This window comes from Equus caballus, chromosome 30 (assembly GCF_041296265.1).
Source record: "Equus caballus isolate H_3958 breed thoroughbred chromosome 30, TB-T2T, whole genome shotgun sequence".
NCBI lineage: Eukaryota > Metazoa > Chordata > Mammalia > Perissodactyla > Equidae > Equus > Equus caballus.
Genome location: NC_091713.1, coordinates 10163659 through 10181366, shown reverse-complemented (window position 1 = coordinate 10181366; position 17708 = coordinate 10163659). Strand labels below are relative to the sequence as shown.

The window sequence follows — 17708 nt, the reverse complement described above, 5'->3', positions numbered from 1 at the left end:
AACAGTATTTGTGGAAGACCTTATTCAATGTTGGACATGACTAAATAAATGAAGTTTCGCGCTGGCTAGTATCTATGCAACACAAATGGCTACAGCCTAATAGCCTTTTGTTAGAGAGTAATCAGTTGTTTGGTACACAGAAATACATTCAGTCTAAATATAAAAGAAAACTAAATTTTGATATGAATGACCATTTTTCATTTTTAAAGCCTAAGGGCACTGTACAGTAACCAAACTTAAACTAGCTGTTAACTGGACTAATAGATTTGTATTTGAGCAAATTTGGTAACGTCTATCAATTTAAAAAACTGTTTTTGTATGAATGGGATTATTTATGTAAAAGTATTTCTTACAGTTCCTGAAACATGATAAATATGATAATAATTATAATGATATAGCATTACTGGATAATTCCTGATTCATTTCAGATATTATAATTCAGAAGAAAAAGCAAACACAAAATAAAAATATTGTAAGGTGAATTACATTCACTTCTCTCAAGTATTGAAACATATTAAACACACCTACACACGACTACCATATAATTATGTGTTTTATAATGCTTTCTAATGAAAGCATTGACAGCATTAAACCCACTCTGAATTGTCCCTATTATTATTAATTATTTTTATATGGACATGGCCAAGTTTGTGAGAAGAAAGCATGCAATTTCTTCACAATCAAGTATAAACACGGTATTCTCAAAGAGGTTGGCTTACCCATGGCTCTTTCCTCAGATTTTAGTGCTTCCGTGGCTTTGTGCTGCACTTCTGTCACAGTATCTGCTGCCTTTGCATCTATGCTTTTGGCACATGCAGATTTTGATAATTCTGATTCTGAAGATTTTTGGGACAACTGAAGCTGAATGGTAAACTTCTCATGCTATAACACATTTAAAAATGGAAGTGAAACATCCATGAGTGAAATCAACCCTAGTAAACGGCAGGCTTACAAAAGAAATGAGTAAAAACTTTTTACCTTTAGAGCTTCTTCAGGGACCCTCATTTCTCCGCGTACTACAGTGAAAAGATTTGTATGTAAACGGGGCTAAGGAAGAATATAATTTCAAAATTCTGATAATCAAGTTTCAAATGATCACAGATAATTTAGAAACTGTCATATTTTCAAGAGGTAATTACAGCAGAATTATATTTCCCTTAAGAGTAAATGCTAAAATAAGCTCCCAAATATAAAAATTTTCATTTTTAAATACTCAAGAAAATCTTTCAATCTAGCAAGTAATTCTAAACTTAGGTAATAATGGCCTTCAAGAAGCAAATAACCAGGTAATTTAATCAAAGCACAAAGACATTTTCGGTTCTAACAACAATATGATTGCAAAGAAGAAAAAACATCTGGATCAAAATATATTGCTAGCTAATCACAGAAATGTAAAGTATCTCATCAGTGATGCCCAACAGTAAACCCTGAAGGAATCCGTTACTCAGACTTCACAAGCATTGATAAGAATGAAGTTCACTTGAAAATGCAAAAGAAATGCTGTGATTAGGGTCCATCCAGCAACCACGACCTCCCCTCTCCCCCATGAACTGCAATCAGCGTCAGATTACATTATCAAACAACTGATTCCATAGATTAGAACCAAGTGCCAGATATAATGAACGCTTTCATTATTATGCCAAAAAGAACAATGCCTCTGTATATTAAAAAGACTCTCACCAAACACTGGAGGTCACATTTCCCACCATTACTTAATCCTGTAATGAAAGGACTTTTATAATCATGTACTAAATTCTATTCTTCTTTACCGACTCAGAGCACCCATGACTTCAAGGGTAGAAAGCTATAATCACCACGACTACTTAGGGGGAAAAAGACTTCTTGTGCATAAGGAGCAGCAAACTTGTTCACCAGTATTTAACCTGTATTTCTACTCATTAACATAATAAAAACTCAGAATGTTTTAGAATTGTAAAGAGCTTAGGGGGATGCCCCCCTGGATTCTACTAACCCACCTTCCTGTTGTAGAGAGAAGGATGTGAGGACGGGAGGGGCAGAACCCAAGACAACACTAGCCAACTGACCCCCATCACTTCACACGGCTTCCTATAGCTTTAAAACAGTACAATTCTCTTTTCTTTATGTACATATGCTGACACATATCTGCTGTAATATATGGAGATATCTATTTCATAACTAAGTATATTTAATGAAAAATAAAAGTCTAGTAACAGTTTCACCCCTAAGAAACTCATAAACAGCCAGAAAAGATTCATAGCATTCCTACATTTTCAAAGGAAAACACCATGTTAAAAGAAACAGAAAGCCATTTCTGGTTTTTCAATGGGAAGCAAATGATTTTAGCCTGCTGTGAGGGTTTTCTGGTGCTTCACGTTTACCCTGGGAATGCCTGAAGCCTATTCCCCAAGGCTGGTCTGGGGTATCCTCCTTAGATGCAGACTGCTCTAAGGTCAGGCAAAACTTGAAAGGCCATATTTCTTAGGTCCAAACACTTCACCTTCCAAACAGGCTCCTGTGTGGGGGACAGAAGAACTCAAGAACCCTCTGGTTGAGGAATTTCCCTGCAAACTCTGGTGTGACAACAGAATCCAGAGAGGGCCCAGCCCCAGCTTTTACTCCACAGCCATCACCTTCCTAATGCTGCAGACCAAGGGGACTGCTCTTAACTTGCTAATTAAGAAAGATCACCAACCGAGGCACACTCACTCATTACATCAATTAAGTTACAAAATATACAATATAGCATTGTTAACTATAGTCATATGTCAATTACATCTGAATTTTAAACCTCCAAAATAAATGACAAAAAGTTTAAATTCCTGCTTATTAAAAATCATAATATTTATAGGTTATTCCATTTCTTTATATGACTATGCTTGCTATTCTACGTCATCCCTATGCTCAATTTATTTAAGAAATGTTTACCTAAAGGTGGGATGGAGAAACTCATCTGCAAACTAATAATGTGGTTGAAGACACCCTCCTTTATCTTAATGACAATTAAGCCTAAAAATAGAGCAAAATTTTAGAGTTTTAGGTACTCCCAGGGGTATGGCCTTAAAACACTAAGTGTCAGATATCATTATGAATACATCTTCAAAAATCATTTTAAAAATTCACTAAGTTGTTTCATTGGAGAGATATCAATCACTTAGAAGAAATGGGGAGAATTCTTTTTAATTTTCCAAATGTTACATAATGAGCTTTTGTTAGCTGGGCAAAGATTTCCAGTGTTACAAGGTTTCAAAAAGTGCTGTATTTTTACAATACTCTGTGAAAAACTATGATATATTATTTTAAAAAATGTCACTCTCATGGTGTTGAAAACACTGATGTCACATAAATGAAAATACTGGAATAATTATTTTATATAATTAAAGAATGGAAAAAGAGCATTTTTTCCAAATTTATATATTTTATTTTATATGTGATTTAAAAAATATATATATATATGAGAGTAATCTTTAAAAAGTCATCTCAAAGTTAGACAAAAACTTTTCTTTTTGGATCCTCTCACCAGGAATATGGGAAATTTCCTTTTACTCTATTTGATAATGAAATATACAATTACATTAAATTAGAGTCCACACTGTACTAACAAGGAAAATCCTAGAAGATGTCCAGGGCTTAAAAAAAAGTTAATGGCAGAAAACCTTCCAAGGGGAAAATTTTTCTCTATTAGCTTAATTCTGTCTATACCTTCAGAAAAACATATTCTAGCAAGTGAATACCTCACCCAACTTGCCGAAGCCCCTGTTCTAGAGGAACACAGTTTTTAAACAACTGATTTTAACTTCTCTTCTATGACTTTCTTTTATCTAATAGCTCATCTTAATTTCTTAAGTTCCGTTCTTTCAAGGTTTGAGAAAATATCCTCTCTTTTTGAAATTTGGAAAGTGTGCTCATGCTTTGTTGTGCATATCAACCATTTTTAATCAGGAAAAACTCAACTTCTCTGAATGAAGAGTCCTTAACTTTACTTTTTTTAAAGTGGATATGAGAACTCCAGTTGTCTTCTCGCTCTCTTTTTCTTTTTGGTGAGGAAGACTGGCCCTGGCCTAAGATCTATTGCCAATCTTCCTCTTTTTTTCCCCCCTCCCAAAGTCCCAGTACCTAGTTGTATATCCTAGCTGTAGGTCATTCTAGCTCTTCTATGTGGGATGCTGCCACAGCATGATCTGAGGAGCGATGTCCAGGTCCATGTCCAGGATCCACACAAGCGAACTCCAGTCCACCGAAGTGGAGCATGCAAACTTAACCACTCAGCCACGGCTGGGGGGGTCCCCTTGAGTCCTTAACTTTTAATTATGTTTATCCCCACCTTGATCATATTAACAGCCATTATCTGGATTGCAAGCAAACAGCACTACATATAGTGTTCCAAGTAAAGACAGACCATCATCTTAGAAGCTATGAGAAGGACTTTTACCTCGTTTCTCATATGATTAACCCAATTGTTTTGTGAACCATTAGGGCCGGAGCAAATGACTTCTTTAGGAAAAGATAAGAACCCCATTTTTAAAAATTAAGGTACTGGGTTCTTATAATGACCTGTATGAATGGGATGGTAAGGAGGGGGTAATCTTGAGATTTAAGGTATTTAAGTAATTTTTAAGTCATTTTTCACTTTTAAACATGGAAACCATACTATAGTCTAGATTTTCATCCCAGCTCACTAGTGGTTCCTTCATAGTCTTTTTCACTGGTTCTTTATCTTTCCCACCTCTTAATATTGGAATGTACCAAGTTTCAGTCCTCTTATCAATCCACATTCATTCCCTTGGGGATATCTTTTGGTTTCAAGGTTTCAAATATTATTTATACAATGGAATTCCCAAATTTTTGTCTCTAGCCTACACCTCTTCCTTGGATTCAACTTGCATATCCAAAATATCCAAAATCAACTTCTCAGATTTCTGCTTCTGGCCAAGATGGAGCAAAAGGAATCAAATTTATTCTTACCTCTGAAATAACAGAAAATGGAGAAAATACATGAAACAATGGTTTTCAAGACAATCAACATCAGGCAACAAAAGACAGTGATTCCTGAGTGAAGAGAAACAAATCAGGGTGAGCCCAACCACCACCCCAGCTTAGAGCAAGCTTCCAGGTCACCCTGCAAGGACGGGTAATCCAGGCAGTGTCTGGTAGACTCCCTGAGCTGTGGGGGAAACGAGGCCAAGAGTCTGGGGAGACGAGGTGACTAGAGCTCAGGACTGAGCACTGAAGTGAAGAGAGCTGCACAGAGAGGAAATTCCAGAGATGTTAAGAGGGTCTTGCTCAAGTATTCAGCTGAGTACTGATCAGCACCTGCATGTGAGGAAGCTACTACCTAGCACTGGGGCAAGAACCACTTGAAAGTTTTAGCAGAAACAGTGCCCCGTGTTCACACAGGACCAGGAATAACATCTGCTCCCAACAGCCAGGCTGAAAACCTCATGAATCATGAGCCACTGGATAAAGTGGAGGTGAATAAATTTTTTCCGTCAAGGGCCAACAGTAAATATTTTAGGTTTTTCAGGCCATAAGATCTCCGTTACAACGACTCAACTCTGCAAGAGCAGCTGTGGAAATATGTAAATGAGTGGGTGTGGCTGTGTTCCAACAGAACTTTATTTACAAACACAGACTAAGGGCCAGATTTACCAATGGGTTTGCTGACCCCTATCGTAGAAAATATAGAAAAGTCTTGTCTCTGTAGTGGGAAATAATTAGTAACAGACTAAACTTAGAAGCCTAAAAAATCTTAAAAATAAGACATAAAATGATAAACTGTTTCCAAGTAACCTGTGTCCCAGAACAAACCTCAAAAGTATTTACAGGAATACACAAATGTGCACCCAATGCTCCACAAGGTCAAGTTCACAATGTCTGCTGTCCAATCAAAAATTATGATGGATGCAAAAACCAACCAAATGAAACTGAAGCAGAACTGACACAAATGTCGACAAAGATTCAAAACAGTTATAACTACATTCCACATGTTCAAAAAGTTAACTAGAAACTTGGAACGTACCAAAAACAAAATCCAAATTCGAATTCTAGAGATGAACGCTATACTGGGCTGGTTAATGGCAGGTTAGACATTGCCAAAGAAAAGATTAACAAACTTAAAGACACAACAATAACAACACCGAACAACAGTTTTTCATAAAAAACTGAAAGAGGGAGAAGAGATAATTTTAAAAAATAAAATAAACAGCATCAGGAAGCTGGGAGACAACTTTGTGTAGCCTACTATACATTTAGTGAAAGTCCTTGAAGGAAACGTTGGGGGGACAGAAAAAGATATTTGAAGAAATAATGGCTGGAAATTTTTCTAAAATTTGATTAAAACTATAAATCCACAGATACTAGAAGCCAAACAAACCCCAAGGACAAGAAACATGAAGAAAACCACATCAAGGCAGATCATAATCAAAATGCTCAAAACCAGGGATAAAGGGAAACAACACTAGTGAGAATACAGCACAGCAACATCTTTAAAGTACTGAAAGAAAAGAAATGTCACCTGGAATTCTATACTCAGCAACAATAACTTTCAATAACTAAGGTGAAATACTTTTCTAGACATATAAAAGCTGAAGAAATTCATCACCAGCAGAGTCAAACTAAAAGAAATGTTAAAGGAAGCCCTTTAGGCAGAAAAATGATACATGAAAATATGGATCTATGAAAACGAATGCAGAGCACAAGAAACGGCAGCTACATGGGTTTAAGATATATAGGCATAAAAATATTAGATATTTTTCTTATTATTTTAATCTCTTTAAAAGATAATTGACTTTTTACTAATAATGTGGTATGGTGTTTGTAACATATGTAAAAATACAGGGTATGACAACAGCAGCAGAAAGGTCAGGAGAGAAGAATGAAAAGTACACTACTCTAAGGTTCCTATACCACATGTGAAGTGGGATAATGCCACTTGAAGACACAACTTTAAAGATGTAATTATAGGGGAGATCTCACCAAGATGGCGACGTAAGCAGACTCTGAACTCATCTCCGCCCACAAACACAACCAGGTTAAAACTATTTTTGGAAAAATTACCCTGGAGAGAAAACTGAAAACTGGATAAAAAGAACCCCCACAACAAGGGACAGTCCTGACTAAGGCAGAAGAGGCAGAAATTCCTACTGGAGAGGAAAAAAGCCACCTTTGGGAGCAGGGGACCTTCTCAGCTGGCCAGGTGGAGACACCCTAAGGTACACAGCCCTCCCTGGAGGAGTGAGGTCCTGAGTGGGGGCGATACTGCTAGAAGCATCCTTCAGACTCAGCCCAACTGAAACGAGGGTCTCACTGTCTGGCTTTGCTGGCTATTGACTGCAGCGAGGACACCCCCAGAAAAGCAATCAGCCAAAAGCCCGAAAGACCCAGGTCTTAAAGGGCTCAAGCACAACCTCACTCATTGCAGCAACTTAAAATCACCACAGAGAAGGCTGACAGTCCTTTGGTGAAATGAGCCTCACCTGGTGGGCTCTGGGGACATCTTGGTGGGAGGAGGGACCTCTCCGGAGACTGAGACATTGGTGGAGGCCGTTGTTCTGAGCTGGCCCAGGCGGGCTGACACAGACCACTGTGAACACCACTGAGGTTCTTCCCTTGGCCTGTTAGCCCAGGGGTCTGCCACACCCACTAGAGCACAGATTTAATCCAGTTCAGCCAGGGCAGGCAGCCCGCCCTAGGGACCAGCCCCACCTAACAGCAAGCCCTCAGGCTACTTTTTGGCCTGCACTGACTGGGTGCCTTGATCCTCTATAGGCAAGCAGTGTGTCCGCCTCTGTGGGGCAAGGCCTGTGTGAGGACCAGGTGACCTGAGGGGGGCACTGATGGAGAAGTGGGAGCCTCTGCAGTGCAGTGTCGGGGTACGCTCCAGGGGGTTGGGAAGTGTGCATGGACCAGGACTGTGCTGACGGTGTATGTGGTCCTGTGGGGGGTGAGGCTTATCAGCAGCAGACGACTTGTGCTTCACAAAAAGCCATAAAAAGGATCAGCCCCACCTTTCAAAGCCTGAAACAATTGAGTGCTCCCCTTCCCAGGGCTAGCCCCACTCAGCTGCACTCCTAGAAGAACTGACAACAGCCTTGTAGACCTGCTACTTATCACAACTATACACCCCTGAGCCTAGCAACCAGCAACACTGGGTACCAACCCAATTAAGAGGAAAATTGCAATAGGAGTGTGCTGATAGACTTTGTAGCCAATGGTGCTGAGGTTACCCAAACCAGATTTACAAACAGCTGGCCAGGGAAGGAAAGACTAGACTCCCTGGGTAACTGCAGTAAGAGCACCCCTGCCATAGCAGAAGGACACAAGTACCCACAAAGGGGTCACTCCTGGATCATTTGGACTGGTGACGAGAGGGAAGCACACTGCTGGGCCTCATAAAGCATCTCATACATAGGGCCACTTCTCCAAGATTAGGAGACATACCCGACTCACCTAATACATAGAAATAAGCACAGAGAAAGAGGCATAATGAAGAGACAATGGAACACTTTCCAAGCAAGGGAACAGGACAAAACCTCAGAAAAAGGACTAAATGAAACAGAAATAAGCAACCTACTTGACAAAGAGTTCAAACAAAATATCATATGGATGCTCACAGATATTGGGAGAAGAATGGATGAACACAGTGAGCTCATCAGCAAAGAACTGGAAGATATAAAAACCAACCAATCAGAAATGAAGAATACAATACTGGAAATGAAAAATTCACTAGAGGGACTCAATAGCAGAGTAGAGGATGCAGAAGAACGGATCAGTGAGCTAGATGAAAGACTAGAGGAAGTCACCCAGGCAGAACAGAAAAAAGAAAAAAGAATTAGAAAGAATGAGAACAGTCTAAGGGAACTCTGGGACAACATCAAGCATGCTAACATTCGGATTATAGGTGTCCCAGAAGGAGAAGAGAGAGAGAAGGGGCAGAAAATTTATTTGAAGAAATAATAGATGAAACTTTTCCTAACCTAAGGAAGGAAACAGACATCCAAGTACAGGAAGCACAGAGAGCTCCAAACAAGATTAAGCCCAAAGAGGCTGACACCAAGACATATTATAATTAAAATGTCCAAAATTAAAGACAAACAGAGAATCCTAAAAACAGGAAGAGAAAGGCCACAAGTGACATACAAAGGGAAGCCCATAAGGCTATCAGCGGACTTCTCAGCTGAGACCCTACAGGCGAGAACAAAATGGCAGAATGTATTTAAAGTGCTAAAAGGAAAAGACCTACAGCCAAGAATACTCTATCCACCAAGGTTGTCATTCAGAATGGAAGGAGAGATAAAGAGCTTCCCAGACAAGCAAAAACTAAAGGAGTTTATCCTCAAGAAACCAGTTCTACAAGAAATGCTGAAGGGACTTATTTAAGTGGGAAAGCAATGACCACAAATAGAGATAAAAAGAAATTATCAAAAAAAAACACCACACAATGAAATCACTTGTAAAGGTAAAAATATAGTAAAGGTAGCAGATCAACTACCTGTGAAGATAATATGAAGGTTAAAGGACAAATATACTAAAATCATCTATTTCAATGATAAGAGGGTAATGGATAGACACACACTAAACAAGAGACTATGTACGATGTCAAAAACATAAAATGTGGGAGGAGGGGAGTGAAAAAGTAGAACTTTTAGAAAGAGGTCAAGCTAAAGAGTCTATCAACTCGATATAGACTGTTATACACATAGAATATTACATAGGATACTCATGGTAATCACAAATCAGAAACCTATAATAAATAAGTGAAAAAGTAAGACAAAAGAAATTAAACATATTACTAAAGATAGCCATCAAACCACAAGGGAAGAAAGCAAGAGAAAAAGAAAGGAACAGAGAGGAACTATTAAAACACCCAGAAACAAAAGTAACAAAATGGCAAAAAATATATATATATTTATCAATAGCTACTTTAAATCTCAATGGACTAATTGCTCCAATCAAATGCCATAGGGTGGCCAACTGGATAAAAAAACAAGACCCATGTATATGCTGCATACAAGAGACACACTTCAGACCTAAAGACACTCACAAACTGAAAGTGAAAGGATGGAAAAAGATATTCCATGCAAATGGCAAAGAAAAGAAAGTAGGGGTAGCAATACTTATATCAGTAAAAATGGACTTCAAAACAAAAACTGTAACAAGAGACAAAGAAGGCCACTACATAATGATACAGGGAACAATCCAACAAGGCAATATAACACTTGTAAATATCTATGCACCCAACATAGGAGCACCTAAATATATAAAGCAACTATTAACAGACATAAAAGGAGAAATAGATAGTAACACAATAATAGTAGGGCACTTTAACACTCCACTTACACAAATGGATAGATCATCCAAACAGAAGATCAATAAGGAAACATTGGCCTTAAATGACACATCACATCAAATGGACTTAGTAGATATATGCAGAACATTCCATCCCAAACCACAGAATACACATTCTTTTCAAATGCCCATGGAACATTCTCCAGGACTGATCACATATAGGGCCACAAAATAAGTCTCAATAAACTTAAGAAGACTGACATAATATCATGCATCTTTTCTCACCACAAAGGTGTGAAACTAGAAATCAACTACAGGAAGAAAACCAGAAAAGCCAAAAAAATGTGGAGATTAAACAAAATGCTACTGAACAATGATTACATCAAAGAAGAAATCAAAGGAGAAATCAAAAAATTCCTGGAGACAAGTGAAAATGAAAATATGACATGCCAAAATCTGTGGGATACAGCAAAAGCGGTTCTAAGAGGGAAGTTTATACCAATTCAGGCCTACCTCAACAAAGAAGAAAAATCCCAAATAAGCAATGTAACAGCATATCTAAAGGTACTGGAAAAAGAGCAACAAACAAAGCCCCAAATCAGCAGAAGGAAGGAAATAATAAAAATCAGAGCAGAAATAAATGAAATAGAGACTAAAAAAAAAAGTAGAAAAAAACTAATGAAACCAAGAGCTGGTTCTTTAAAAAGATAAAGAAAATTGACAACCCCTTAGCTAGACTCACCAAGAAAAAAAGAGAGAAGGCTCAAATAAATAAAATCAGAAATGAAAGAGGAGAGATTACAATGGACACCTCAGAAATACAAAAGATAGTAAGAGAATACTATGAAAAGCTATACGCCAACAAATGGGATAATACAGAAGAAACAGATAAATTCTTAGAAACAGACAACCTTCCAAAACCGGACCAAGAAGAGGTAGAGAATTTGAATAGACTGATCACCAGTAAGGAGATCAAAACAGCAATCAAAACCCTCCCGCAAAATAAAAGTCTAGGACCAGATGGCTTCCCTGGTGAATTCTACCAAACATTCGAAGAATACCTATCCTTCTCAAACTCTTTCAAAAAACTGAAGAGGAGGGGAGGCTTCCAAACTCCTTCTACAAAGCCAACATTATCCTGATACCAAAACCAGACAAGGACAACACAAAAAAAGAAAATTACAGGCCAATATCACTGATGAACATCGATGCAAAAATTCTCAACAAAATACTAGCAAATCGAATACAATACATTAAACAATCATACATCATGATCAAGTGGATTTCATTCCAGGGATGCAGGGATGGTTCAACATCTGCAAATCTATCAACGTGATACACAACATTAACAAAATGAAGAATAAAAATCACACGATCATCTCAATAGATGCAGAGAAAGCATGTGACAAGATACAGCATCCATTTATGATAAAAATTCTAAATAAAATGGGTATAGAAGGAAAATACCTCAACATAATAAAGTCCATATATGACAAACCTACAGCAAATATCATTCTCAACAGAGAAAAACTGAAAGCTATCCCTCTAAGAACAGGAATCAGACAAGGATGTCCACTGTTACCACTCTTATTTAACATAGTATTGGAAGTCCTAGCCAGAGCAATCAGGCAAGAAAAAGAAATAAAAGGGATATATATTGGAAAAGAAGAAGTGAAACTATCACTCTTTGCAGACGACATGATTTTATATCTAGAAAACCCTAAAGAATCCACTAAAAAACTTTTAGAAACAATATACGGTCAAGTCGTGGGATACAAAATCAACATACAAAAATCAGTTGTGTTTCTATACACTAACAACAAAGTAGCAGAAAGAGAAATTAAGAATACAATCCCATTTACAACTGCAACTAAAAGAATAAAATACCTAGGATTACCTTAATCAAAGAGGTGAAAGATCTGTACACTGAAAACTATAAAACATTGTTGAAAGAAATCGAAGAAGACACAAAGAAATGGAAAGATATTCGTGCTCTTGCATTGGAAGAATTAACATCGTTAAAATGTCCATACTTCCTAAAGCAATCTACAGATTCAACGCAATCCCTAACAAAGTTCCAAAAACATTTTTCACAGAAAAAGAACAAAGAATCCTAAAATTTATATGGAACAACAAAAGACCTCAAATAGCCAAAGAATTCATGAGAAAAACGAACAAAGCTGGAGGGATCACACTCCCTGATTTCGAAACATACTACAAAGCCATAGCAACCAAAACAGCATAGTACTGGCACAAAAACAGACACACAGATCAACGGAACAGAATCGAGAGCCCAGAAGTAAACCCACACATTTATGCACAGCTATTATTCGACAAGGGAGCCAAGAGCATACGATGGAGAAAGGAGAGTCTCTTCAATAAATGGTGTTGGGAAATCTGGACAGCCACAAGCAAAAGAATGAAAGTAGATCATTACCTTATACCACGAACAAAAATCAACTCCAAATGGATTAAAGACTTGAATGTGAGACCTGAAACCATGAAAGTTCCAGAAGAAAACATAGGCAGTATGCTCTTTGACATCGGTTTTTGCAGTATATTTTCAAGTCCCATGTCTGACCGGGCAAGGGGAACAAAAGAAAAAATGAACAAATGGGACAACATCATACTAAAAAGCTTCTGCACAGCAAAGGAAACCATCAACGAAATGAAAAGACAACCTAACAATTGGGAGAAGATATTTGCAAACCATACATTAGATAAAGGGGTTAATATCCAAAATATACAAAGAACTCATACATCTCAACAACAAAAAAACTAACAACCCAATTAAAAAATGGGAAAAGATCTGAACAGAGATTTCTCCAAAAAAGATACACAGATGGCCAACAGGCATATGAAAAGGTGCTCAACATCATTAGCTATCAGAGAAATGCAAATCAAAACTACAATGAGGTATCACCTCACTCTGATCAGAATGGCTAAAATTAACAAGACAGCAAACAACAAATGTTGGAGAGGGTGTGGAGAGAAGGGAACCCTTGTTCATTGCTGGTGGGAGTGCAAACTGGTGCAGCCACTATGGAATGCAGTATGGAGTATCCTCAGAAAATTAAGAATAGATCTACCATATGATCCAGCTATCCCACTGCTGGGTATTTATCCAAAGAACTTGAAAACGCAAAGGCATAAAGATACTTGCACCCCTGTGTTCCCTGCAGCATTATATACAACAGCCAAGACTTGGAAGGAACCTAGATGCCCATCAAGGGACAAATGGATAAAGAAGATGTGGTATTTATACACAATGGAATACTACTCAGCCATAAGAAATGACGAAATCCAGCCATTTGTGACAACATAGATGGACCTTGAGGGTATTATGCTGACTGAAATTAGTCAGAAGGAGAAAGTCAAATATCGTATGATCTCACTCATAAGTAGAAGATAAAAACAACAGAAACAAACACATAGCAATGGAGATTGAATTGGTAGTTACCATAGGGGAAGGCGGGGGAGGGAGGAGGGCAAAAGGGGTGATTAGGCTCACATGGGAGGGGATGGACTATAATTAGTTTTCGGGTTGGTGAACATGATGTAATCTACACAGAATTTGAAATATATTACGATGTACATCTGAAAGCTATATAATGTTATAATCCAATGTTACTGCAATTAATAAAATAAAAATAAATAAATAATAAAAAAGATGCAATTATAAATCTTAAAGTGACCACTAAAATAGTTATAGCTAATAAGTCAACAAAGGAGACAAAATATATTCAAATAATCCAAGATAAATACGGAGGAAAAGAAAACAAGAAACTGATGGGGCAGGGGCCCGCTGATGGCCGCATGGTTGGGTTCGTGCACTCTGCTTCGGCGGCCCGAGATTTCACCAGTTTGGATCCTGGGTGGGGACCTAGCGATGCTCATCAAGCCATGCTGAGGTGGCATCCCACATGACACAACTAGAAAGACCCACAACTAAAATATACAGCTATGTACTGGGGGGCTTTGGGGAGAAGGAAAAATAAAAAATAAATAAAATCTTAAAAAAAAAAACCACTGATGGGGCAAATAGAACACAAATATTAAGATGACAACTTTAAACCTAACCACATCAATAATCACATTAAATGTGAAGGATCTCAATCCCCAAATGAAGGCAGAAATGATGAGACTGAATCAAAACAGTAAGACCAACTATATGCCACCTACTTTAAAGATACAAACAGATTAAAAGTAAACGAATGTCAATGATATACCATGCCAACACTAAGCAAGAAAAAGCTGGAACAACCATATCAACGTCTCAACAAACCAGATTTCTGAGCAAAGAATATTACCATGGATAAAGCAAGTGATTTTATAATGATAAAGGGGGTCAAATCATCAAGAGGACACATAATAACATTACGCATAATAACATTAACGCAGTTACCTAATAACAGCAGTTCAATTTACATGAAGCAAAAACTTCTCCAAAGAGAAACAGACACATCTAATTACAGCCTGAGATTCTGATACCTTATTTCTCAATAACTGATAGAACAAACAACAAATCAGTAAAATAAAGCAGATGTGAACAATACTGCTAACCAACCTGGCTAACTGACATGAATAAAACACTCCACCCCAAAACAGCAGAATATACATTCTTTTCGAGTACATATGGAACATTTACCAAGATAGACCAGATATATTCTGGGCCACATAACAAGTCTCAATAAATTTAAAATGATTTGAGACCTACAAAGTATGTTCTCTGAGCACTACAAAATTAAATTAGAAATCAATAACAGAAAAGTCTCTGGGAAAATCTCCAAATATTTGAAAACTAAATAACAAACTTATAGATAACCTATGGCTCAAAGAGAAATAAAGAGAAATTAGAAAGTATTTTGAACGTTAAAGCAGTACTTGGGGGAACTGTACAGCACTAGATACCTGTATTAGAAAAGAGAGTCGCAAATGAATGACCTCAGCTTTTACTGACAGGAAAGGAATTAATAAAGACAGCAGAAATCAAATAGAAAACAACAGCAATAGAGAAAACTCAAACCAAAAGCTTGTTTTTTTGAGATCTTCCAATTTTCTCCAGAAAAATCTGCTCTAGCCACAGAATTCTCTACGTCAGTTAAAGGTGACTGCATTTTTCCAACTGCTTAAGTCAATTGTAAAATCTAGGAACATCCGCGACTCCTCTTTCTCTGAGTCTACATTCAATCTAACCAAGATTACTGGCTCCATCTTCAAGACACATCCAGAATCCTACCATTTCTCACCACCTCCACTTCTACCACCCTGGTCCAAACCTCCACTGCTGCTCCCCTGGGACTGCGGCAACCGCCTCCTACTGGTCTCTCTCTTTTCACCCCTGCCCACTTCCCCCTTTAGTCTTTGAGCAAGAGTAGCCAGAGGATCTTTTTCAACATATAAGTCATTATCATGTCACTCCTGTGATCAAAACCCTCCTTTAAGTTCTTTGCACTTAAGTCTCCCGTCTGCCTGAAGAGCAGTTTCTCCAGATAGCCATGCAGCCAACGCCTTCACTTTCTGCAATGTTGGCTCTCAGCGAGGTCTTCATGAATATCCTTTTTAAAAGTGTAACTTCTCACTCACCACCACTAGCTCTCTGTATCCCCCATTCACACTTTTTCTCCACGGAATTTATCACCTCTATTATCCTTTGTGTGTGCCATCAGCTCCCTCCAACCTAATCAAAGTGCAAGCACCAGGAGGAGACACACTGTGGTCTGTTTTATTCACGGCTGCCTCCCCAGACCAGGGGGAATGTGCTGGCACATAGGAGACATTTAATAAATAATTGTGACATGAATAAATTTAGGCTTGCTTATCTGCTCCATTTTTGGCCACTTGGAGATATATTAGCGCTTTCTGAAGTTTATCTTGATTACTGCAGCATTTTATTACCCCTCACGAATTTACAGTCATTTCTTAAAGTTGGATATTTCACTACTTGCTTTTCCAAATTACATAATTTCTCTAGTTAGAAAACATACTTTGGGCAGATAAATTTTGTTTCTTAGCTCTAGTCTCAATTCATGGTAAAATGTTCTTTTTATTGCTGTGACATTTTAATTAAACAGTTTTCCACTCCAAGGTACAGCAGTTTGTAGATCGGCTAACTGTTAAGCTTAATTTTAATATGAATAAAGCACAATAATTACTTCAGTCTGGTGGAACTATAGAACAAGTAAATGTAATACATAAAATTTGATTGCAAAATTCCATCCTATATAAAATTTCTGCCACTATAACAAGCCCAGTGTTCACTTATGTATAATGCTCAAAAATCATAAACAATATGAGATGCTATTTTAAAATAATAAAATTAATTAAGCCTAACCTGAGTATGTAGATAGCAGCCCCATCTCAACACTGACTTACAAACCTGAAAAAGTCCCTTGGAAAAAAAACATTTGCCCCAGCAATTTTAGATAGACATACTATGAGCTAGTATATAAGAAGGAAATATTAGTTCACTATAAGAAGTCATTGTAGAGTCTGTAAAAGCATGAGTTATTTCTTAATAGTTACTTCCCGATTTAAAATTCAAAGTAAACTTTGAAAAGAGCTTTGTTAAAATCCATTTCCTACTATTTTCTCACGTTTTAAAGCAGCTGATATCAAATGGATTAAGCAGGTACTTGGATTCATCAGAAAACTATTAGAAATAATCAACAACTACAGCAAAGTCGCAGGGTACAATGTCAACTTACAAAAATCAGTGGCATTTCTATACTCCAATAACAAACTAACAGAAAGAGAACTCAAGAGCATAATCACATTTACATTTGCAACAAAAAGAACAAAATATCTAGGAATAAATTTAACGAAGGAAGTGAAAGGTTTATACAAGGAAAACTAGAAGACATTACTGAAAGAAATTCATGATGACATAAATAAATGGAAAAATATTTCATGTTCTTGGATTGGAAGAATAAATGTAGTTAAAATGTCCATACTACCTAAAGCGATCTACAGATTCAACTTAATCCCAATCAATATCCCAATGACATTCTTCATGGAAACAGAACAAAGAATCTTAAAATTCATATGCGGCAACAAAAGACCCCAAATAGCCAAAGCAACCCTGAGAAATAAGAACAGAGCTGGAGGTATCACAATCCCTGACTTCAAAATATATTACAACACTATAGTAATCAAAGCAGCATGGTACTGATACAAAAACAGGCACACAGATCAACAGAACAGAAGTGAAAGCCCAGAAATAAAACCACACCTCTACGGACAGCTAATCTTCGACAAAGGAGCCAAGAACATACAATGGAGAACGGAAAGCTTCTTCAATAAACGGTGTTGGGAAAACTGGACAGCCATATGCAAAAGAATGAAAGTAGACCATTATCTTTCTCCCTCTACAAAAATAGACTCAAAATGGATCAAAGACTTGAAGGTAAGACCTAAAACCATAAAACTTCTAAAAGAAAATA

General features: G+C 37.5%; 1 protein-coding gene across 20 annotated transcripts in view; it reads right to left on the bottom strand.

Moving 5' to 3' along the window:
• CEP170 (centrosomal protein 170) overlaps nt 1-17708 on the bottom strand; it is a 145398-nt gene that overhangs the window by 71138 nt on the left and 56552 nt on the right. For all 20 annotated transcript variants that reach the window (XM_070255703.1, XM_023632760.2, XM_023632765.2 and 17 more), the window contains exons 5-6: nt 979-1037; nt 720-882 (exon numbers count right to left, since the gene is read on the bottom strand). In XM_070255703.1, coding sequence (XP_070111804.1) covers nt 720-882; nt 979-1037 — 222 coding nt within the window. The remainder of the gene's footprint in view (nt 1-719; nt 883-978; nt 1038-17708) is intronic.